The 25,951-nt window shown below is 40.2% G+C and overlaps 1 protein-coding gene across 3 annotated transcripts in view; it reads left to right on the top strand.

Annotated features, from left to right (window-relative positions):
• stxbp5a (syntaxin binding protein 5a (tomosyn)) overlaps positions 1 to 25,951 on the top strand; it is a 105,579-nt gene that overhangs the window by 49,976 nt on the left and 29,652 nt on the right. For all 3 annotated transcript variants that reach the window (XM_028605794.1, XM_028605793.1, XM_028605792.1), the window contains exons 5-7: positions 5,209 to 5,343; positions 12,422 to 12,485; positions 13,285 to 13,368. In XM_028605794.1, the coding sequence (XP_028461595.1) occupies positions 5,209 to 5,343; positions 12,422 to 12,485; positions 13,285 to 13,368 (283 nt within the window). The remainder of the gene's footprint in view (positions 1 to 5,208; positions 5,344 to 12,421; positions 12,486 to 13,284; positions 13,369 to 25,951) is intronic.

Raw genomic sequence — 25,951 nt, 5'->3', positions numbered from 1 at the left:
AAAGGATTATTAGGAATACCTGTAAGATTTCTCGTTAATGCAATTATCTAATCAACCAATCACATGGCAGCTGCTTCAATGCATTTAGGGGTGTCGTCCAGGTCAAGACAATCTCCTGAACTCCAAACTGAATGTCAGAATGGGAAAGAAAGGTGATATAAGCAACTTTGAGCGTGGCATGGTTGTTAATGCCAGACGGGCTGGTCTGAGTATTTCACAATCTGCTCAGTTACTGGGATTTTCACGCACAACCATTTCTAGGGTTTACAAAGAATGGTCTGAAAAAGGAAAAACATCCAGTATGCGGCAGTCCTCTGGGTGAAAATGCCTTGTTGATGCTTGAGGTCAGAGGAGAATGGGCCGAGTGATAGAAGATCAACTTTGACTCAAATAACCACACGTTACAACCGAGGTACGCAGTAAAGCATTTGTGAAGCCACAACACGCACAACCTTGATGCGGATGGGCTACACCAGCAGAAGACCCCGCCGGGTACCACTCATCTCCACTAAAAATAGGAAAATGAGGCTAAAATTTGCACGAGCTCACCAAAATTGGACAGTTGAATCTTGCCTGGTCTGATGAGTCTCGATTTCTGTTGGGACATTCAGATGGTAGAGTCAGAATTTGGCATAAACAGAATGAGAACATGGATCAGTCATGCCTTGTTACCACTGGGCAGGCTGCTGGTGGTGGTGTAATGGTGTGGGGGATGTTTTCTTGGCACACTTTAGGCCCCTTAGTACCAATTGGGCATTGTTTAAATGCCACAGCCTACCTGAGCATTGTTTCTGACCATGTCCATCCCTTTATGACCACCATGTACCCATCCTCTGATGGCTACTTCCAGCAGGATAATGCACCATGTCACAAAGCTCAAATAATTTCAAATTGGTTTCTTGAACATGACAATGAGTTCACTGTGCTAAAATAGCCCCCACAGTCACCAGATCTCAACCCAATAGAACATATTTGGGATGTGGTGGAACGGGAGCTTCGTGCCCTGGATGTGCATCCCACAAATCTCCATCAACTGCAAGATGCTATCCTATCAATATTGGCCAACATTTCTAAAGAATGCTTCCAGCACCTTGTTGAATCAATGCCACAAAGAATTAAGGCAGTTCTGAAGGCGAAAGGGGGTCAAACACGGCATTAGTAGGGTGTTCCTAATAATCCTTTAGGTGTGTGTGTGTGTGTGTGTGTGTGTGTGTGTGTGTGTGTGTGTATGTATGTGTATATATATCTTTATAGTATATATATATATATATATTTCTTTATAGTGTGTATATATATATATATATATATATATATATATATATATATATATATATATATATATATATATAAACTAAAAGTATATATCTCAATCATCAGTAACGAGTGCAGAATTGGACAAGCAATTCCAAGGGCCTGCATGCATACAGTGCAATACTGTTAATACTGTAAATAGTCTTAAAGGTAGTACATGGGACCATAGAAACAGTGTCTAATAAACAGTAGTACATTACAGTAAAGGTGGTACATGGGACCATAGAAAGTGTCTGATAAACAGTAGTACATTACAGTAAAGAAGGATGATGAAATATTACATCCATAGATAATGTAGTCTAATTGGTTCATGCTCCACGCTAATTGGTGACAATGAATCTCGTTATCTTGAAACTTTCATGATCTAAACATAGAATATTGTTTGTCTGTTTCCATATAACTATGCATTAAGAGTAATGCAACAGTTACTTATCATTTTGAGCAGTTGTATCAATTGATAGTTAGATGATTGTAATGAAATGAATAGACAATCATCTGAACTGTAATGTGTGAATTGCTTTTTGAAATAGTAGTACTAGTTGTGTCATATTGAACAAGTGATCTTTGTTAAATGAACAAATGATCTTAGGTTTATGTGTATTGTATCCAAGCAATTGAAACAAGTGTTAGAGTTTTGAAAACATGTGCATTTTGATCATTGGTTGTGAGTTTTGTGTCCAGAGTTTTGAAAAATGACGTCAAAGTTCTGAAATTAGTGCCAAAGTGATTGTACTTTTGTACTCTTGCTACCCTGTCTCCTACACATCATGTTCATAATCTTCATATACAAATAATTTACATTGGCAAATAAATTTTTCCTCCAAAATGTATTTAGCAAAAACACATTGATAGTGTACATAAAACAATTTCGGAGAAGAAAGAATTGCAAAAAAGTGATGAAGTTGCTCTTAGTCAACTTGCCTGGTCAGATGAGACTTGAATGAGCTTATGCAATTCTTATTACTCTCATATTTAACTAAGCCAGACCATATTCCTGCTTTATATAAATGTAGGTTAGAGTGTTGTTTTGTGAGTATCTTGGACTGTGTGAATGAAATTTATGTCAAGTAGCCCGATGTCTCTCCTCCGATAAATGAATATATTCATGTTCTGGAGCAGAGCACTGGGGCAGAGAGGTGTGTGTGTGTGTGTGTGTGTGTGTGTGTGTGTGTGTGTGTGTGTGTGTGTGTGTGTGTGTGTGTGTGTGTGTGTGTGTGTGTGTGTGTGTGTGTGTGTGTGTGTGTGTGTGTGTGTGTGTGTGTGTGTGTGTGTGTGTGTGTGTGTGTGTGTGGCCCTGGAGCAATAGTATGAGATAGTCTCAGAGAGGGGGAGAGAGGCTTTCTGAGCATTAAAAGACACTGCAAATCCGTGTTTTGCTGTGTTAAGTACAGTATATGTATATTAATACAGTATAAATGCAATGTTTCTGTTTCACCACTTTTCCTACAAAAGACATTCATATACCGCTAACGTCCTTTGCCAAATATGTTTAGGATGAAACATAATTGCTGCCTGGATAACTTACAAAATTTTTTCCAGTACAGGAAGTGTCATATTCTCATACTTAACAGCTGCAAATCACATGGCTTTCATACAAGGTACTTGGAGTCCTGTATCCCACATTTAGTTAGTTTTAGTCTACTAAAACATGTGGTTAAGGTTAGGGAAAGAATAATCTTTCCTTAACCATAACAAGGTGTTTTGAATTGGCCTTAACCGTAAAAATGTTAATCATGCTTTAATTGCTAGGAGCAGATATTGTTGGGAAAACAAATTAAATATGTTGACCGTAATTGTTTTGAAGATACATTCCTTCAAAACGAGTGCAATACTAGTTCAAAACATGCCTGTTCAGAACAGGTTAATTGCTTGGCCTCCAGTATTGCTGCTTGCAGCACGCTTCCAAACAACTTCACACTCGACACTGCGCTTCCTTAAAGGAACATGCCGACTTATTGGGAATTTAGCTTATTCACCGTAACCCCCAGAGTAAGACAAGTCGATACATATCCTTCTCATTTCTGTGCGTGCTGTAACGCTGTCTGACGGTTCCAGCATTAGCTTAGCCCAGCAAAGATCCTGCAGGTAATTGGTTCCAACTAGCCTACTGCTCCGAATTGTGACAACAGTGACAAAATAACGCCAACATGTTCCTATTTACATGTTGTGATTTGTATAGTCACAGCGTGTACAAAAAACAACGTAACATGAGACAGTAAGAGACTAACAGTAAACAAACCGGGAACTATATTCTCAGACAGGCTTTCTGCGAGCATATCACTCCGCCCAAGTACTATATTCTTCCGCCTGAGAATATAGTTCTCGGTTTGTTTACAGTTAGAAGATGGCTGTGTCTCATGTTATGCTGTTTTTTGTACACGCTGTGACTCTACAAATCACAACATGTAAATAGGAACATGTTGCTGTTATTTTGTCACAATTCGGAGCAGTAGGATTACTGGAACCATTCACCTGCATGTTCTGTGCTGGCCGGATGCCGCTGGAGCCATCAGACAGCATTACAGCACGCACAGAGATAAGAAGGGTATGTATCGACTTGTCTAACTCTGGGGGTTACGGTGAATAAGCTAAATTCCCAATAAGTTGGCGTGTTCCTTTAAGTCCTGAGCAATACACCTGCCGCAACATAGTTGCGTTACCTAGCAATGCTAGAGTATAAGCGTCATTTGCTAATAGCTTGCTATTTGGGAGCGGGTTATTTCAGGGAACAAAAGCGTTCATTCTGAAAGTTACATCACTGATGCTTCAAATGTTTGAGTTTGCTAAAGTGTAAGATCTCCGGTCTTTCTTTCTTTATCTGTTCTTGAATGTACTGTTGCGAGCTGTATCTGGCATGCCGTTTGGCCATTGATATTTACGATGTCGATAAAAATAATATTTGCTAGGAGACAAGGTTGGTATGTTATGTAATTTGGAAAGAGTAATTTAAGCATGGGAAAATTGGGTTATTTTGTGGAATACTGCATGGGGCCTGGCCTTGAGTTTAATACACTTTATTTTATTTCAATGTAATATTTTCTTTACATACTGTACTCTACTTAAAGCGTCTTTGACAGCAGATATAACATTCAGATATTAAACTTGTTGTGGAAGGATTCCATTGCTAAATATGAGCTAATCTGTCATGAGCACAGAGGAAACACTCCAGTGTGTCCTTCCTGTTGGAAATAATGGACAAAGAAGAAAGTGCTGTCAAAAGGGATGGATACAACTTTATTTCTCTTCCTACTTGGATGGTGTGTCCCATGTGATGAGTCAGAGCCGTTGTCTTATAGATACAGGCCGCTGAAGTCCACAGGTTTAGCTCGAACCACTGTGCAGAATCAAAAGGATCACTGGAGGAGCTGGACAACCTTGAAATATTAGCAAGCCAGATTACCAAGGTTGTATATTATTATTCCTCAGACGGATTGGAGGTTGAATCGAAGAATGGATGAAAGAACAAAATGATGAAAAAGGGCTGAGAAGATGAATGGATAGCCACGGTTAAGGAGGAAAGGTTTCTAACCTCTCATTAAACTTAAGTCTGATGGATGGATGAAAGGGAGAGATGATGAAAATAGGAGAATTATGGGTGTCTCTTTGCCCTCATGTATCCTGTAGGTCTGGAGAGAAGGTGGCTGATTGAATGACTCAAAAATCTCTTTGGTTTACCACTTTCATCTCGACTGCTTCGACCTGATGGAGTGGTAAATAATCCTCTCAAAGTTTTGCATAATTTGTCTCTGGTTACAATAGAATGTCGAGTGATTTTCGAGAAGCTTGTGTCTCTTGGCTGTCTGTGTCGTTCTCCCTGGTCCACCTTTTATCTTCCTCTCCTCTGTCATTCTCTGCTCTACTCTTTTAACTTGTGTCTCCTTCTCCTTCTCTTTACAGAATAACTTTCTGCCACCTGCCCTTCCAGAGTAAATGGTTGTACATTGGCACAGAACGAGGGAACATCCACCTCGTCAACGTGGAGTCCTTTATGCTCTCAGGCTACGTCATCATGTGGAACAAAGCCATTGAACTGTGAGTGTCACTGCCCACGCGTCACCCTCTGATGCTGCCTCCCACTCTTAATGCCCAGAAAGTTCCTTATATTTGTATTATGTATTTGCTCTCTTCTACTTCTTCTTCCTATTCTTCAAATGCTGCAAAGTTTAAGCATGCTGATGTATAGGTTTTTGTGCTGTATGGAGGGGGGGTTCTCACCCACAGTGAATCACTGATACACCGATCAATCACTCATATCGCCAGCACTGCAACATTGATCCCAGGGTCTATATACTCACCTTGATGCACTTAAAGGGGGTAAGGGATGCTGTGTAATCAGCATCTTACCTTGCAAAAGGTTATTGTAGCTTAAATGTAATGAGATAAGAAAGAATCATCAGTCAGTCTATCATTTCCAGGCACAGTATCTGACTCCAGGTAGTGAGCGACCTGTCTCTTTGCTGTTTCAATGGATCTGTCAGTTTGACAGGCTCCATTTTGGTTCCCTGCTGTAGAGACTTAAATTATTCACTGGAGCATTTTGCTTCACGCTTCCCCCCTCATTCCCTTCTGCGCGTGTGGCTGTGTGGCTGTGTGGCTGTGTGGCTGTGTGGCTGTGTGGCTGTGTGTGTGTGTGGCTGTGTGTGTGTGTGGCTGTGTGTGTGTGTGTGTGTGTGTGGAGAGAGAGGGAAATAGGAGGAAGGAGGGAGGGGGTGGAACAGGTGTCTGCTGAGATCAGTGTATGGTACACACAGACGTCTCGTCGACAGGGCTGCAGGGAAGAAAGTGTGTGGTGGGAGAGAGGAAGGTGAGGAGGGTGAGTGTATGACAGAGAGGAGACGGGAGTGGAATGGATGAGACGGGGCTTTTGCCTGGGGCAGAGGACATGCAGAAGAGGAAGAGTGATGGAGGAGAGGAAAGGAGTGGTGACAGAGGGATAAATGCAGCTAACAGAGGGCATTGCAGAAGAGCAGTCGTGCAGATAAGTGAGGATAGACAGGTTAGAAGGAAAAGGTTTCCAATTAAAGAAAAAAAAAAAGGGCAGAAGAGGAAGGTAAGGACTGGAGTAATAATGCGGAGATAGAGGGTAGATGTGGATGATAAGATAGAGAGGTAGATACAGGAGCTCTTCTTGACTAAAGGACAAGCAATAACTTTCACTTTTCTTTGCTTAACTCTATTCTCCTCTTTTTTCCCTTCACCTTTACAGTTCCTTTCACTACTCTTCACCTTGTTTTACCTATAAGTCAAAGCTTTTTTTTTCCCCTAACCATCCACACATTATTTCAACATATCACCTCTATTCCAAAGCTGTTCCTGTGGTCACAAAACAGTTCTTTCTATGAGAGGTTTATACAAATCTCTGGAATGTAAGAAATAGTTGTTTGTTTAAAAAACTCCATTTGTTTATAAAAAAAATATCTGCTGCAGGTACAGCAAGTGAATAATAATTCAACCAACATAGCCTATAATTATTGAAATAATGGACTCATTCACCCGTTCGCACACATACACACTCAGCATGTAATTGGGAGCAATTTGAGGTTAAGAATCTTCATTATGTGGAAATGTGGATGAGAGAGCTGGGAATCAAACACCCAAACTGCCAAAGTGACCTTTATTATTATTATTATTATTATTATTATTATTATTATTATTATTATTATTATTATTATTTTTCAGAAAATCTTAAATTATTATTTAGAATATATTTTCTGGTTTGATGACAAATTCTTTTACATCAACCATAACCTCTGGCGGGACATTGCTAAAATGTAGATTAGTCCTTTCCAAAATTCTGGCGTTTGTATCAGAATTAGTAATAGAACCTTATGCCACTTTCAGATGAAACAAAAGGTCACACAGCCTCAATATCCCCTTCTCCACATCACAGATTGCAGAAGTGATAAATATTACAGCAAATGTGCCATATTGCTAGTCCAAGATAATAAAAATCTAAATTTCCATTTATATTTGCAATAATACAATGACATATACCTACAAATTGCAAGTGTTTGAATAGTTATATATCAATATTCTGGAACCATAATGACCTGCATCACCTGATATGTACTGTATACCTCTCCAAATCAGCTCCATTTCCTCAATACATCATCTATCTTAACACTCTGCTCTGCAGCTGTTAAGCCACAACACTTTCATTGACGTGTTGTTGTTTCCATCCAAAGTCTAGCCCTGCACAAATAGTTTGAGGGAATGCGCTTTCCATATCTTTTGGTTCAGGCCTCAATTGCTCACACAGCCATACTCTTGAAGATGGCGGCAGTGCCAGGAATCGATTCCCGGATTTGTTACAGATGCGCTCAGTTTGCATATCTGTTTGAGTGTATGTCTGTGGTTTGCTTTGATGCAGATCAGAGAGGTGTGAGGTGATTCTCTTGTTCTCCATCCTTGTGTTTCTCTGCCAGCTGTGGGGTTGGTAGGCTTGCAGTCCACAAAAGCTTCTGTACGTCTCCCATTGTTCTCTTCTGATGCTGTCATCAGAAGAAGAAAGCGCTTGATCTAAATTAACTGGAAATATTGCTGTCACAATTGGTTGAGAGACAGAAAATGTAATCAATTTTTTTAAATAATTAATTGTTTGATCAAGAAAATTCATTAATCAAGCAAAAATGCCAAATCACTGCTTTTCTCTGTTTTATATTATCACAAAACGACTATCTTAAGGTTTTGTAATGTTAGTTGGACAAAATAAGCATTTTGAAGATTGTCACCTTGGGTTTATGGAATCTGTGCTAGGACTTTTCCACAATTTTGAAGACATTTTATGGACTGAGCAAAATGTTGTTGGCCTTTTTTTCACTGTCATAATCCGGCCCTACTACATACAATTCTATTGAAAGCATTACTACAGATTTTATGTTAAGCCCTGCACGCTACACCTCTGTTCTATTGTGAATACTGTAATGAGTGTGTACTGGGGTCATCATCCCTCGGGCCCTGCTATTTGGAGACAAGCTGCAGTAGCTGTGCCAGTGGCCCCAGGCCTGGCCAGGCCCAGTGCTCTGTGTATTTGTATGACTCACACCTCTGTTCCCAAGCTAATGTACTCGACAGACTATTAGACAAATGCATGCATAATTTTATGTATGCACTATATGCAAGGTTGTTTATATATTTGTACCTGGCAGCATCTGTGTGTGTTTGATTTAATTCAGCTAGATGGTCATTGGGTACAGAGAGCCGGGGAGAAGTGGGACAGGAGTGGTTAAATGTTAACAGCGTACTATGACACATCGTTCACGTGAACATGTTGGCCTGAGGCCTTTTCTGTCCTTTTTCATTTTCTCCCACTCTCCAACTTGGGACCCTGAAGCTACTGTCATTACTTGTTTGAATTTTGCATGCTTCTACGTATGTTCCTGCGTACTGTGATTTTATGCATATGTGAGGTCCTCAGCTGGTACCTCCAGTATCCTAAAAGCCATTTATAGTGGTTCCAGGACCCCAGGCTCCCGGTACAATGACCTTTCCTGGTTAACGCCTGAGGTGGACATTACAAATCACTTTGCTTATTTAAATCTTGTTGTTTAGAAGAGTATAAAGTAAGTAGTCACTTCACATCAGTAAGCAATCATGTCATTGCTCAAAAAGCTTTTTGTCTTGAATTCATCTAACTAAGTTTCCAGTTTTTGCTTGTCTGAACTGCTTTTCAGTTTAATACATGGGATTTCTCCATTTCTGGTCTATATATCCCTGCCTCTGCTGAATTATTTTTATCCATGTTGTGGACAAAATGTATTCCCCCCCTTCAAAGTGATCAATGCTACTTCACCAATAGACCATATATTATATACCTAAAATAGAAGTAGCCTATTTTAAACTAAGTAAAGTGCTGTAACGTGAACAGTCTAAAGTGCAAAAGAATGATAAAATCTGAGCGGCAGTCGCTGGTTATATTTAGCTGCTAGAGAGCTCCATCGTATCAGTGGCAGTTGGTAGATGTGTTTAGCCGCCAATAGGTGACTGTGAGCCGGCTACAGGTACCGCCAGATATCGGTCCTTTCAGGGGCCATGGTAGTAGAGTATAGAAAATATTGGGCGTCTTGCAGCGACGACAGTTAAGTTTAGGTACCAAAAGACACTTGTTACATTTGGGAAGAAGATTGTGATATAGATTAAAATACTCCCAAAGAACAAACACGCGTTTCCAGGGGGAAAGTATTTTGTTTTCACTGGGAAGTGAACTCTGCTCCCTGGCTTGAAAGCGTTGTGTTTTATGTAGACATCACGTTGTGATATTTCATTTTGAGATTATTTTTCATTGAATATTGAAGTTCATAAATAAGTGTTTTGGTATGCCTTGCCGAGTGGCACTATCCATGGTATTGGAAGGGGGATTTAATTCTTGCATGTTTTGTTTTGTTGTGCATGATCAAAAAACATCCCCCCCCACCCTGGCCATACTTAGGCTAACAATCATCATGATTATATGGAGAATCATACAAACAAATTAGCCTCAAATATGAGCTGTACTTAAGCTATGATGCATTATGACTTACAGTCTACCAAGGTGACATTAGGCCACATACGGTATGGGTGTGCTGCAAACGGGCTGTTCGAGCCATGTTGCTGCGGAGACACTGTCATGGTGACTGCGCCTGTGCTGCATCACCCGTGGTGTCACCAGATGTTCAGGACTTCATGTGTGTTTCAGTGTACATGTGCACATCTAGTTAAGCCCTTGTATATGTATGCTGAATGAGTACCTGTGCTTTTATTCATACGTTCATAATTTCTCTTTAAATCACTTTTTTGTGTGTATGCGTGTGGGTGTACCTGCACTGAAGAGATGTTTTCAAATTCAGTGAAGTGTTACCTTTCCTATTGCTTAAACATCCCCCCTGCGTCATCTACACACCCACAGACATTTGCTCTATGGTGCGTGTATATGCACTCAGTTTTGTGTGTGTGCTTGCAACACATACGTAATGGTCCATTTTCTTTAATGTATTGAGGGCATCACTGGGTGGGATGACTATTTGATATACAAAGAAGGATTTGCTGCAGTAGAGGTTTATAACAGATTACTTTTGTTACTGACGCTGCCAAGGGGGCGAACATTTTCAAGATTTTACGATGTACCAAACAAGCGTTATATTTGCCATGAGGTATTTTGTTTGACTCTAGTAGTCGTGTGTGTGTGTTTGTGTTAGAGAGAGAGAGATGAAAGACCTTGAATCTGTAGCTGAAGACCGTAATGTGATACCCATAACTGAACGATGCTATGAGAGTAATGGAATGCTAACAGCAAAACAAATAAGCATAGTAACAAATACAGTAGTACTCATGCACACTAAAGCATCTATCTGTATGAGCATGCAAAAGCTATCAGAGGCACAAATGCATATATATATATATATATATATATATATACACATAATCAAATGTTCTTGTCCCCAAGACCTTTTTTTTTTACTCTGTATGCAAATCGCAGAGTCATTAGCACACAGGCAGAAATGTGTGCTTACAGGAGCGTGTTGAAGTAGTTAGGCAGGCGTTGTTTGTGTGTGGGTGGGTGGGTGGGTTTGTGTGTTTGAGTATGGATGATTTTTGGGAGCCTGTCTGCGCTCTGCCCATCCTGCCTCTGTTGCCATGGTGATTCCTTCATCTCCAAACCTGAACATGTATTTGTGGACTTTGTGAATGTACCTGTCAGATTTATTTACTGTATAACAACAGGTTTTAACAAAACATTTGTTAACAGAGTATCACAGGGGACGATGGAGGACATTGCGCATAAAATCAGAAAACAAGAGGAAATAAACCTTTTAGGACGTGCGAGCGAAGCTTTTATGCAAAGTGCATTTTGTAATTCAGGGAAAGGGGAATTGTTTGTCATGGATGTATGTTTTACAAATGGGTGGATGCTAAGATGTGTCTTAATTGTGCCTGTGTGTGTGTGTGTGTGTGTGTGTGTGTGTGTGTGTGTGTGTGTGTGTGTGTGTGTGTGTGTGTGTGTGTGTGTGTGTGCTGATGTGGACGACTGTTAACTGAGTGACAGGCAGTGAAGGGGGATTAGATAAATCAACAGCTCCAGCTGCAGCAGAGCTTAGGTAATAAGGCTTCGGCACAAACGGGCTAAATATAGAGACAACTGACTGACTGCCTGCCTGCCCACTAACTGCTAACCTGTAACACACACACACACACACACACACACACACACACACACACACACACACACACACTGTTGTAGATGCTTCTCTTCTTTGGCCTTTTGTTATAGTGATGCAGATATGCAGATAGAAGTTTTTGTTAATCATCTGCTTATACATTTCAATCCGAAACATGTATTGCAGTTGGAATATATACAATATGTATACTTTATATTATCACCAGCATGTCCGGAATGATTTGCATATACTTTGCATTACTTACATTTGGTTGCAGCTCCTTCCTTTTCCTCTCCTTGTCAGGCATCCCTGCCCTTGCTCCCTTTGTCCTTGGGTTATGTTTCAGGCTCTAACAGTCACTCTTTTTCAGCTGTCACCTTCTCTGGCTTTCCGCAGCCCGCATCATCTCTTAAAGGCAGGGAAGGTTGGGTAAATTCTGCAGCCACGTGGCACGCAGAGAGAGGAGATTTGACATAAGGCTGTCTGGAGGGTAAAGCACAGACAGGAGGGGCCAAGGAGGGGGCAGCCGAGCATTTTGTGATGTCTCCGCTGACATGCAAATAGTTACACACACACACACACACACGCACACACACACACACACACACACATGCACATACACACACACACACACACACACACACACACACACACACACACACACACACACACACACACACACACACACACCCAAGCACCCAAGCACCCACATACACATAGTCATTGGGGACTGCCTGGCCTGACACAGCCATCCATCACAACCTTAAGTGAGCTAATGTCTTTGAACATCCTTTTAGAGCCTTGGAATGATTGGCAGCTCTGTCCTCCCTCGGCGGACCTCTGCCACAGGTTCAAAGACATTTGCTTCCCACCTTAACCCTCCCCATGTTCTATAAGTTTATGACCTTTTTTGATGTCAAAAAGCTTGAAGAGAAAAAACACCCCCTAAATGTCTCTCTCTTTGTCTCTCTCATAAGGTCCTCCAAGGCTCACCCTGGACCAGTTGTCCACATAAGTGACAACCCCATGGATGAGGGAAAGGTAAAGGACAACACTTCTCTGTCCACACACACAAATGGAAATACACGCAAGCTCGTAAAAATATACGTGCTGATTTAGTAATACATGTCATTCTCACTCATATAGCAGTCACACAGAGCAAATCCATAAACAGAAGTACATTCCACACCCTCACAAACCGAAAGGTGTTACTTTGGTGACAGTATTTGACGTTGCAGTGAGAATAGACAGTATCTGACTGTATGAAAAGCTTGAGTTGGAGAAGCTGATGCTCTTTCTCTATAAACTGGTTAAGCCATTTTTTCTCATGTACCACTGTGATTTGCTTAGCTTTTTAAACAATATGAGATAAGTAAGGTGACTGGCTGAGAAGACAATGATTACTCACCACACTCTCTGTTCTACTTTACCTATATTCCACTTTACCGAACTGTGTGTGTATTTGATCACAAACTGTGCTTCAATACAGCCTCATTGTCCCCAGCACATGGCGTAGAGCTTTGTGGGGTAATTCCCACTGCACAGTTAAAATAGAGCTCATTGATCTGCTTTAGAGACACAAATTTGAATTTCTATAAATAAGTCTTACACTTTTTGTTCTAAAATAAAATCTTTTTAGCATTTTCTGTCATCATCTCCTGTGAACCAGGGTGGGCAGGTTTTGAGCCACCACAGTCTGCTGACACCTGACTTCCTTTCATGCTGCGCGAGAATGTCAGATGTATTACTTCTTTTTCTGCCCATCATGGGGTCGTTTCTATCTCCTCTCTGTCATCTCTCCTACCTATCTCACTGACTGCCTGTCGCTCTTCCTCTCCAGCTTATAATTGGATTTGAGGCTGGGATCGTGGTCCTGTGGGATCTGAAATCAAAGAAGGCCGACTATCGCTACACTTACGATGAGGTAGGCAAATCTCCCCTATTTCCTTTCTTCTCTAACAGCTTACAGTCATTCCTCCCACTTCTTATCTACAGCGCAACTTTTAATACAAAAAGTGGGAATTAAATCACATATTCATGAACTGAACTGTAAACTGTGTGTGTGTGTGTGTGTGTGTGTGTGTGTGTGTGTGTGTGTGTGTGTGTGTGTGTGTGTGTGTGTGTGTGTGTGTGTGTGTGTGTGTGTGTTTGTGTGTGTGAGTTTATTCCTAGAACAAACCCAGATAGTTTGCCACAACTGACAAGGCTTGTGAGTTGAGAATGTGTATGTACATTGCACACACACACATGCACACACCATACACACACACACACACACACACACCATACACACGATACACAGACACACACCTCAGAACATTACTGTCTTCTCTCATCTTCTGATGATGGTACGAAGAGAGTGCTGACTGGGAAGCAATAGTACTTGCTTCCTGTTTCATCTCAGTATAGATATAAAATGGGGCAGGTCAGTCTGTATAGGAAATAGCAGCTCTAATGTGCAGTTTAATGAAGATAAAGATCAGGTTTGGCTTGCCAGAGGAGAGTTTTACAGCCAACTCTAACTGGATTTGTGCTATCCAGCCACAAATGAAAAGAATTAAGATGCTCATTAAAGTAATACCTCAAGAAATGTGTTAACTATAGATGCTCGTAGACATATTTTGTTACCTTTGGATATAGCTAGGTCATATTTAGCGTACAGACATGAGAGTGGTATCAATCTTAAATTACATCTTCAAGCAGCGATGAGTGGGCCCTCACACTCCACACATGTCAGGGATGTGTAATTCCATAACCGACGGACAATGCACGCAAGAGTTAGACTTAATTCCCTCCATAGAGTGCATAGCATTTCATATTACATCTTTCAGATTGTGCCCCAATTACCTGTGTTCGTACGTGGCACTCGAGAACACACTATATATACGTCATGTTGCTGTATATCATGTTTAAACTGCACCATGTCAAATTCAGTTAAATCTAATGCTTTTTGTCAGGGCTTACTTCCTGTTGCCAGTAGGTTGCGCTCTGACTATAACTCATTATTGACTTGTAAATGTCCTCAGGCCTGATCTCTTATTAGGCATAAAATATTTGGGGCACTGGCACATTGGACAAGGTACACTGAAGTTACAAAACACTACCTGTTTTGTGTCGTTACATGGTAAGTTAACACCTAGCCACGCCTACACTGTTGGACGAAAGCACAAAAGCTTGGCAGTTTAACTTTGGCTCTAAGAGGCTTTTTTGTAGGTCTGCACATGATACATAGCCCTACCAAATGTCATACATCTAAGTGAAACCTAATATACAGTCTATGGGTGAAACACACTGCAGGGGCTACTTGAAATTCTTGTAAGGGGCGCTATTGAACCAATTTACCACACCCAAGCCTGAGACCCATGTAGATGTCTTTAGGCCTGGACAGTCTTATTTTTTTTTTCAAAGAAAAATCACAGTCTTCAAAATGAAGCATCATCAACATCTTAAGACTTTCCTGAACACTTTTGAGGTGGATCTGGTCGACCCGCCAGTTAAAAGATCATCAAAGTGTACTGACTGTAACTTCCTGTTGCCAGTAGGGGGCGCTATGATTATAACTCAATATTGATATGTCCATGTTCTCAGGTCAGGACCCTCATAAAGCCTGAGCAGTTTGGGGCAGGCTAGTTACAAACCATTTCCTTTTTTGTGAGGGAACATGGATATTTGCCGCCTTGCCACGCCCACACTTTATGATTTAAAAAAAAAAAAAAAAAAGCCTTGCAATTTAGCTTTGCGAAGGTCTTAGATTGTACTGACCAATTTTCAAGTCAAAATGGCTGACTTCCTGTTGGGTTACGGTATGGCTCCAAGAGGCTTTTTTGTATGATCAGATATGAAACAAATGCCTACCAAATTTAATTCCTTTATGTGAAAGTTAAAGGAGGGGGCTTTAACTTTGAAAACTGTAAGTGGGCGCTATTGAGCCAATTTACAAAGCCCAAGCCTGAGACCCATATCAGATTTCAATTTTCACCAAGTCTGACATGTGTACCAATTTTTGTGTGTTTTTAAGTAGCCCAAGCACCTCAGAAATACGCTCAAAGATGAAGAAGAAGAAGAAAGAAGAAGAAACATTTGAAGAGCAATAGGGCCTTCACTAACTGACGTTGGTGATCGGGCCCTAATAAGCAGATTTCCCAAAAAGTGAAACTTTTCGTTTAACATTACTTGCTTTTCTATAAAGGATGAAGCTATCATCACAAAATAATCTCATTGGCTTATGCTGCAGTCACAACTGAAGAATATGTTTTTTTTGAGTAAATGAGTAGTGCCATTTACAAAGAAGAACAGTTTGTGAAATGCATGTTTTAACACTGTCATGATTTATACAGTAGAGTGCCTTGTGTTCATGTCTCTGGAGTGATGTTGCAAGGTTGCACAGTGATTGCGCTTGCATATTGCATTTGTAAGAAGGGCAATTCGTAAAATTTCGTAAAAGGTCCACTTTTGAAAGCACTGAGTCATGTGGCTTTATTGGCTTCCCCAGAGGCAATAGTGTGTGTCTGTAAATAAAAGACGACACAACAATAAAAAAGAGACAGTGTTAGAGCTGCTCAGATCCCCTCTTGACCTGGCATGTGTCACACCTAGACCGTTTCTGTTATCTGTTACCAGATTAGTTTTTATACAAAATCTTATTCCCACTAATGTAGTTGCTGTATTTGGATTGTTTTTATGATCTATTTTAGATGTTATAAAATGTCTGATAGCTTTGTTTAATGATGGTTTTGGAATGGTGGTTTTTGGAAAATCTTTCTATTTCCGTTTACTTTATGTGTTTCTGCTTATATGACTATTAATAGGAGATCTCATTCATAAACTTGTCATTGAGGTTTAAGCCGACTGAATGGTTGTGGGCAGACATGCACACACACACATGTTCAGCGTGTACATGGTCATACAGTGGTGTCCGTAGTGCTTAGATACAGACCCTAACCACCCATTTAAGATAATGAAATGCTGGTGCTTACTCTATTCTCAGTGCTGTGGTGCTGTAAGCACACTGAGTTAACAAGAGTCACAGAGGACTCCATAGACACAAAAGTGTGAGTGAATTTCAATCTGTATGGTTCTCTCTCTCTCTCTCTCTCTCTCTCTCTCTCTCTCTCTCTCTCTCTCTGCCTTTGCCCTGTCTCCCTCTCTCAGATAAGCTAATATCCTCCCGCTGCTCCCAGGGTATTACAGTCTCTAGTACTGAATCTCCCAAGGGAGCTCATCTCTCCAAACCCCTATAGTTACACCTCTCCAGAGACCAGGGGGTTGAGTGGGCGGGGACTGCTCCTCATTTCGCTCACTATGATATACACTGACAAAGAGAAAGAGCCTGCAACAATCAATCGTTCTTTCCTCTCTTTTGGAATGTCTTTGGGTTATTCCCCTGGCTAATACATCCAAATAGTTATTAGAGTCAGATATATTTAAAGTTTAATATGGGCCCAGACCAGCCTTCAGGGGCATTGAAGACAACCCTTGCGTTCTTTTGTGAAATGTGGTTTTGATTGGGCCGTGACTTTTCTGTTATTACTGTGTGTGTGTGTGTGTGTGTGTGTGTGTGTGTGTGTGTGTGTGTGTGTGTGTGTGTGTGTGTGTGTGTGTGTGTGTGTGTGTGTGTGTGTGTGTGCGCGCACGCAGAGAGAGAGAGACGGTGTTGTCTCGTGTTGTATGAGCGCTAAACAGCACATATCTGCGTTTATCAACCACCAGAACCGGACTGTGTGTGTGTGTGTGTGTGTGTGTGTGTGTGTGTGTGTGTGTGTGTGTGTGTGTGTGTGTGTGTGTGTGTGTGCTCAGTCAGTGTTTGCATGCAGTGTGAGAGGCAAAAGTCAATGTGCGCTTCTTTTACTTATATATTTAACGATATTTTTGGCGTTTCTTATCCAAACGTCAAACACTGCACTTACTCGTGCCCGTAGCAAGACACCTGTCAAGTTTGAAATCCATGACTAACAGTTTGAGAGATATGCGCTTAACACACACACACACACACACACACACACACACACACACACACACACACACACAGACATACATACAGACGTTGCTGCAATTTATAGATATATAGATATATTATAAAAAAAAAAAAAAAAAGTATCATTCAGGAACCGGTATCGAATTCACGGTATTGGTACCGGTATACTTTTTTTTTTTAACAGTACCCAGCCCTAATCTTGATATCAGTGTGTTAAACAACAATCTTACATTTTCAAAAACAAACAAGGAAAATCTCACGCTGTATTTCAAAATCAACTGATATTACTCTTTTATAACTGTTTACATTTAAATGCCATATCTAACATCCAGATGGTTGCTATGGAAACTTAAGTCTAATTTAAGGTGTAGATATTTTTTATGTTTTGCATTGCTTAACTCGTTTCTGCCATTAAACATATATTTAACATTAATTATAAGCCACTGATATTGCCTGGATTATTTGGCACAATTGGAATTTTTTGACGTAATCATGAACGTGTTCAAACTCTACCTCTGTTTAGCTTCTGCTGCTGACAATACTGTAGGGGGAAATAACTTTTTACAGCTATTAAATCCATTGCAAACTATATTCTTCCTGCTGTGCACTCTTTTTCCTTCTATGTGCTTTCATTCAAACACTATTTGCCTAGAAGCTTGCCGCCAAGTATCAAAGTTGTCGACTGAAATGAACAAGGAAGCTTTTCCTCTTCTCTATTTCACCAGCGGTGGATTCAGACTTTAGACTCAGCATGTCTTATAATATTTTAGTTGCACCTAAAATGTGTGGGTGTTTAAATAAGTGAAAGTCAGTCTATGGTCTTGGATTTCGAAGGGTAGAGATAAATGTTTATTGTGAGTAATGTCGGCTCCTGTCTCCTTGGCACATTTGTAACAATTCTTGCACACTTTCTTACACAACGTCAGCAAGTAGTGCACATAAGGGAAAACATAAAATGTTTTTTACTTGAATGAAGCCAGCTTTTGTTAGTTATACATCCTGTGAAACTGCAGATATGTCAGCAAATCTGAACTTGAACCTTGCCCCCAGACAACAATAAAGATTCCGGCAGAGTTCAGATAAACGGCAGAGGCGATAAAACTTTTGTTTTTACAAGCTTTGAAAGAGCTGAGAGAGCACACCTTCCACTCTGGGTCTATCAGTGGATTGTCTATAATTAGCTGTGGATCAGCACTATGAGTTCCCAGTGAGTGCTAGCAAGAGAGCATCAGTCACTCTGACCCAGCTCCACTCTGCTCCGTCTGACTCAACACCTTGGTCTGAGTCTGGCACTGATGAATGGCCGATGTCACTGCCAAATCGGACTTTCTACTTCCCTCCTTCCCCTCTTCTTTGTCTCCTGGTGGCCAACTTTTTTTCTTATATCACAACTCAATCTCAAGCATTTTTCTTTAACTACATTTCTTTCTGTAATGTGTTTTTGTATTTCCCTTTCTAATGGTTTTAGTATTTCTCTTTTTCTTTTTATATCATTTTGACTCTGGGTCTGTTGTACTTTGCCTCATTGTTCCTGCCTTTTCTTTCTCTTCATCTCTTTTTCTCAATATCTCTTTTTTCTCTGTCATGTCATGGAAAGGGACGAGCAGTTTTTTGCCCAAAAGCCCAGTAACTCTCTTGCAGAAATTGTTGTCGTGACTGTGATAACCAGTTTTTTTGTACACAAATACAGACCGCAACATCATGTGTTGAAAAAATCCCATAGAAAAGTGTGGGCAAAATGTTTGCCTACAGTTCTCAGAGCGACTATTAAAGGCCAACAATAACACTGTAGAAGTGCACTTATTCCCACAACTACTAAGCATTAATTACTTAATTTCCAAGCAATACAAAAGCTTCCTCTGTGGAGGAATTTGTGTTATTAATATATTTTAACACCAAAATTCATAAGCAACCTTGAATGCTAGCTGCAAGTTTAGTCAGATTTAAAACAAGTTGTTTTAAACAAATGAGTAGCGCTTTAAAAAATGGGTGAGGTTGTCCATATAGGACAATACATTGCCAGAAAGAAGTTCCTGAGGTATTCTTTTTGATGGACAGCTTAGCTGACTCTATTTGATATGTCCACATGCAGTAAATCTCTCCCATCTGGTTGTCTGAGAAGATTAAAAGCAAATGCTACAAATTATTGGAAAACTGTCTGACACAAGTCTGTCTTCATTAAGAAGTATTTTCTTTCCCCCTAAGACCTGTTGAGAATACAGACAGATAACTTTACTATTCATTGCTGATGGGTCATTTGGCAAGTCTGGTGCAGCATCCATTAGATGGATATATATCACACTTTATATGATGGTCGGTCTCTGTGGGGCTCTATCCATTAGGGTGTTGTGCTTCATACTGACCTTGTTAAGAAAAAGTTTAAAAAAAAACTGTTCTTGCCAGACTTTTGTTGATGAATTTATTGTCCTAATGTGATTCTTAAGTGGGATTCTCAAAGCTGTAGTACGAACGTCCGTTATATTCAAGCCATTGCCAAATGAGTTGATGCAAAGGTAATTAAGCCTATCAGCTCTATAAAACTCTCTCTGTATTTCTCAGTATGGCTATGTTTACAAAATGGTGAAGTCTGGATATTCACGCGCAGCAGTTTGAGTGATGCGTTTTACGTCACCGTTGAAAAGATTATTACTTCTATCATGTTTGTTTTTAAGTGACATTTCTCAACCATTATTGGATGGACTCGATAGATAAAGAGAATAAGGGCCCTATCTTGCACCCGGCACAGCGCGGCGCAAAGCCCGACGCCAGTGTCTTTGCTATTTTAAGACCGTCCAGCGCCCACATCGTTTAAATAGCAAATGCACCTGCGCCCATCTTTGCACCCATGGGCATGCTGGGCTTACAGGGAGGTGTGTTCAGGTGAATTCTTGGCGTATTGCTATCTTGAGGCAGCGGGAAGTGACAAAAACCTGGTCTAAAGTCAATAGCGCAGTATTTCATTGTTATTTTAATTACTAAAATGCGCTTAGGCTTATGCACAGCGCGTGTACACTATGCTTGTTACACGCAGGGAAGCGCAGCAGCACACAAACATGCCATCATAATAGCAATGCGCCAAGGTACAAATGCGCCTGGCTATTAAAGGGAAAGGGAGATGACACTAATTGGTTTATAGCATGTTATACCCAAAACACACCTATGAATTAATGAAGATACTAATTACAACCCTTTTGAACCATGCGCCTGGTGCACATACCCTTTTCCCCCCGTCAAACTAGCAAAATGCATCTGCGCCATGCGCTTCGCGCCATGCGCTTCGCGCCGTACGCTTGATCGTTAAAATAGGGCCCTGATTCTTAAAGGGCGGAGCCTAAAATCATAAACATTCAGGCTCAGGCCAGACCTACAGGGGTCTGGGGGAGATGTTTTTTATAACGCCATTTAATAATAATAATAATAATAATAATAATAATAATAATAGAATGCCTAAAATGTGTACATCATGTGTGGAAAAGATATTTGATGAAAACATGATCGAAAGCTTTTGCTAATTAGCGCTAAACACATAGTACAGCTGTATGGATGGAATGGCATTCATTTAGTGGGTATTTAGTCATAAACAAGTACTGGATAAATACATCTTTGATCTAATTATAGTGTTAGATTAAAGGTCAAGTGATCATTAAAGTTATTACAGTCAGACCAGCATTACCATCCCGAGAGCCATGACCCTAGCCTGGCAAAAAATTCTTGAAAACTTACGACCAAGTTTATTGCAAGGGTCTGAAAATCACAAGCAGTTTATTTCTAATTCAGGCGGATTTAAGAGTAAATTACTTTTCATCTAGCACCACTAACAATGTCAGATTTCTTTTTTGACAATATACCTAAAAAAACAAAGTCTCTGTTGTACTTTGAGAGTTCAGTAATAATAACAGCATTTTTAATTTGGCTCTAATCATGACTGATGATGATGCTTAATCTTTTTTAATATATAAAAAGTCTTAATTTGTAAATAGAAGCTTACCCAGGCTTGTTTCTTTCAGGGCTTACATAATAAGCACAACACAGAAACAGAATGGATTTCACATTCCAAAACAAAAAGGATTTCTCAATGGAAATAGCTGTTGACATTCTTGCCCCCAAATGCTTGTTTTTTAGATTACGTCTTTTTTGGTTGAATGTTTTTCTACTTGAGCTGAATTACCATTGCCCGTGTGTGTGTGTGTGTGCGTGCGTGTGCGTGTGCGTGTGTGCGTGTGTGCATGTGTGTGTGTGTGTGTGTGTGTGTGTGTGTAGTATGTTTGTGTGTCACTTCAGGGCCAAGTTCTGGCAAAAGCTTCTCTAATTAGAGCTGTGATATGTATGTTTATTTGTAGATCTATTTTCCTTTGACAATCTCAATTTGTGTGTTTGTTTTTATCTTTGCCGTGAATTAGTGTGTTTGTGTTGGGTGTGTGTGTGTGTGTGTGTGTGTGTGTGTGTGTGTGTGTGTGTGTGTGTGTGTGTGTGTGTGTGTGTGTGTGTGGGAACACACTTGCTTGTGTGTGTGACTCTAATAAATGTTGACTGAATTCTCTCATTCCCTGAAGACCAATCTGTGAAAACTGACCTAATGTAATAAATCATAAAATTAGGCTTTTTAATTAGTATTGTTTGATATGATGAGTACCATGTGTGCCAATTAGCCTACTCAATTTCCAATTAAGCACAGTGCATTGTTCCCTGTTGGGACTGTCACAGCGAACAATGCACCGATAGATTTCCAGAATTCAGTCTCTGTCAAAGCATCTCTGTAGGGTGAATGAGAGTGAGTCAAATAAGTTTGAGCATTTTCCTGAATATCTGCAGATCATAACCTTCTGGATATGGGCTGCAGTCAACATAAAGAAAAATCCCCTTCCCCCACTGGTATCCAAACACATTAATATCTCATTCTCATTAAAACTTTTATTTATCCATAGATAAAATGTGAACAAGACCTTTTAATGACTCCCAATGCCGGGTCCCAGATAACCAGGAATATGCTTTATACTGTCCACTTATGCAGTATATGATAACACAACTCAGTTCCAGAGTGTGGAATGCTAAATATTTTACAGAATCTAAAAATGTATTGACACTGTGTTCAGCACACCTGGTGCAACGACATCTACGCCACCTGGCAGTGCACACCTGTGAATCATTTCTGGCAACAAATCATTGACAAACTGCATCCCACCTGTCCCTGTCAGTCTGCCTACCAGGACTCCCATCCGCCAAGAGCTTAGATAAGACACCTAAGCCATGACTCATTACGGCTCAAATTATTTCCGAGGAAACAATCCTCATCGTCCGAAAATCAGGAAACTCCATAACTAAAAAATACTTGAAAAGAGAACTTTAGTCATGTTTAATTAATGCGTCTTTGTGGGACTGAGAGGGAATGAGTCATTAACTGTGTTATACTGTGTGATATACTTGGAGCATCTATTGAATCGCAAACCTCTATCAGAGCCGCATGTTTTTAAACAGGTACATTTAATTTCCCTTAACTGCATCCACATTTCCTCACTTGTATGGCGGCTCGCATGCGGACAGGTGCAGCTGTCACCAGACACTCAAACACTTTTGCCAATTACACAAAACTCTTGTCTTCATACAAAACTGGCTCACGCCATTTCATACCATCAAGGCAAAGTGTTACGATCACTAAAAGTTTGTTTGTAGCAAGTTTCGTCTTTTTGCTACTCCTACTCTCTGTGCAATGTTGTTGTGCCGGTTCAGCTGGGCTTGGAAAGTCTCAGCACGGCACTAGACCGAACGCATCGAGCCAACATGCTATTTATGAAGCTCTGCTAAACAAAGGCCAAGCCACCCTGCCAAGTTATACAGGTATCCGTAGGAAAATAAAATCAAGACGGCCCTACCAGGATATCCTTCTGCTGTTGACAATCATTCTCTTGGCTGGAGATGTCGAGCCTAACCCTGGTCCGTACGGATCCGGTATTGGTGACGCCGGCCTCTCCATAGACACGCATGGCTGTCACCTGGGACCTGCCCTGGACTACCGGCAGGACAACAACAGCAATCGGAGTCTGAACGTGGAAGGAGGCCAAAGATCATGCGGGTGCTCGTGGATGGCCTCGATGGACATCATGCTGCAGTCTTCCCTGGATGCGCTGAATCCATGTGTGGTCTGCGGTTTGGATTGCACCTCGCACGGAGCGACGTGTGAGGAACGCTCCGGAGTTTTGACGCATGCCAGTGGTGAGCTTTCATCTCTCATGCCACCGACGCTAGGGATCTCTACACTGGTAAAGCGGTATGTTCGTGATAAACGAAAACTTACTGATCTCAATCCAGCTATCAGGAAACACTGTAAGTTTACATTTTTCCAAACTCTAAACCATGCAAAAATTCTATGGGACCCACGCTCCAAACCAAGGGGATTACTAGGCGGACACATTAATATTCGTAGTATGGTCTCAAAGAGTGATCAAATGGAACATTTACTGAATAATTCCAACCTGGATTTTCTTGGTATCTCAGAAACGTGGTTAAATAAATATTCCCCAGATGCAGTTGTTAATGTATCTGGATACAATGTTTTCAGAAAGGACAGAGACAAAGGGCGAGGGGGAGGTGTGTTAATCTATGTGAAAGACACAATCAAATGTAATCTGATTGAATGTTCACCTGTATTAGATATTGAATGCCTTGGACTGAACGTTTGGTTATCCCCTGAAATGTCATTTATTTTAATTTGCTTGTATCGTCCTCCTACCATTGCTTTTTATGATAATTTACATAAACTGTTAAAACAATGTCAAGAAAGATAGGAGCTAATTTTAATGGGCGATTTTAATATAAATTGGGAAAATAACTCTGATCGGAAAAAACTTAAATACATAACCGACAAATTTAATCTCACCCAGTTAGTTATTGGTCCCACCCGCATCACTCATTCTTCTCAGACGCAAATTGACTTAATGTTTACAAACAGACCGGAAAGGATAAGAAAATCATACAATTTATTAACAGGTTTATCTGACCATAATATGACATTACTGGGAAGGAAACTCACTAAAAAACGTTTTAAGAACACAACCATAGTGAAACACTATCATTCAAGTATTCCTAAAAATGATATGGACAAATTTAAATCTGCTTTAAATGATATCGACTGGACTGATCTTTTGGCTATTGAAGATATAGAGAACAGTTGCAATTTGTTTTCAAGCACTGTTAATACTATAATATCCTCATATAGCAGAACAATGAGATACAGACCAAGACAGAAAAATCCTCTACCTTGGTTCAATGAGGCTCTCTGGAAACAGATGAGGGACAGAGATTCCTCACTAAAGATTGCACTTAAGTCAGGACTTAGAAGTGACTGGTATAGTTATACATCACTCAGAAATAGAGTAGTAAGGAATATAAGGAAAGCCAAAGCAGATTTCTATATAAAAGTAATTGATGATACAAAGGGAGATGGGAAATTAATCTGGAACAATCTTAATAAATTAATTGGTAAAGATACTCAGCATTGCACACCGGCACTTGAACTGAAATTAAATGGAATCATAACCTGAGAAGACGATATTATAGCAAACACTTTTAACAATTTCTTTATTCAATCAGTGGAGGAATTGACACAGAATTGCATTGCTAGTAATATAGTGAGCATTCCTATTAATATTGACAAACCTGTTTTTGGATTTGAGGAAATTAGTGAATTTGAGGTAGAGAATACCATAAATTCATTAAGGAACTCAAATGCTAAGGATGCCTTTGGTCTTGATTCTGTATTTTTAAAAACTTAGAAACAGTTTTTAATCAAACCTCTTACACATTTAATCAATCTATCAATTAAACAAGGTATTTTCCCAAGCTCCTGGAAAACAGCTGTGGTAACCCCCATTTTCAAGGCCGGTGATAAAACACTGGTGGAGAACTACAGGCCTATCAGTATACTTACTACCTGTAATATCCAAGGTAGCAGAGAAATGGGTGGAGAAACAGCTAACTACTTATCTTAGTAAAGGTCATACACCACTGCACGCAATGCAGTTTGGCTTTCGAAGTAATCATTCCACAGAAACAGCCAACTGCTTTTTTATTGAGAACATCAAAATGAATCTAGATAAAGGAGCGCAATATTTTTAGATTTATAAAAAGCATTTGACACTGTCAATCATGACGTTCTTTTGTCAAAACTATCTTATTTTAATTTTTGTGGTAATGCAATTAAATGGATGAAATCATACTTAACTGACAGAAAACAAAGCACATGCATTAATAACACTCAATCTGCATATCTAAATTATAAAATGGGTGTCCCTCAAGGATCTATATTGGGCCCCCTTCTGTTCAGTCTCTACATAAATGACCTGCCGACCGTTTGTCCATCTGTACATTTACAAATGTATGCAGATGACACAGTCCTCTATGTGCATGCTAAAAATAAACAACAAGCTGCACAACAACTGACTGAGGCAATGAGTAAGGTATCCATATGGCTAACTAATTCATGCTTACACCTGAACATAAGTAAAACAGTATGTATGTATTTTACAAAATAAACTAC

The sequence above is a fragment of the Perca flavescens genome, chromosome 18 (assembly GCF_004354835.1).
Source record: "Perca flavescens isolate YP-PL-M2 chromosome 18, PFLA_1.0, whole genome shotgun sequence".
NCBI classification, from domain to species: Eukaryota; Metazoa; Chordata; class Actinopteri; order Perciformes; family Percidae; genus Perca; species Perca flavescens.
This window is presented reverse-complemented; position numbering and strand designations above follow the sequence as displayed.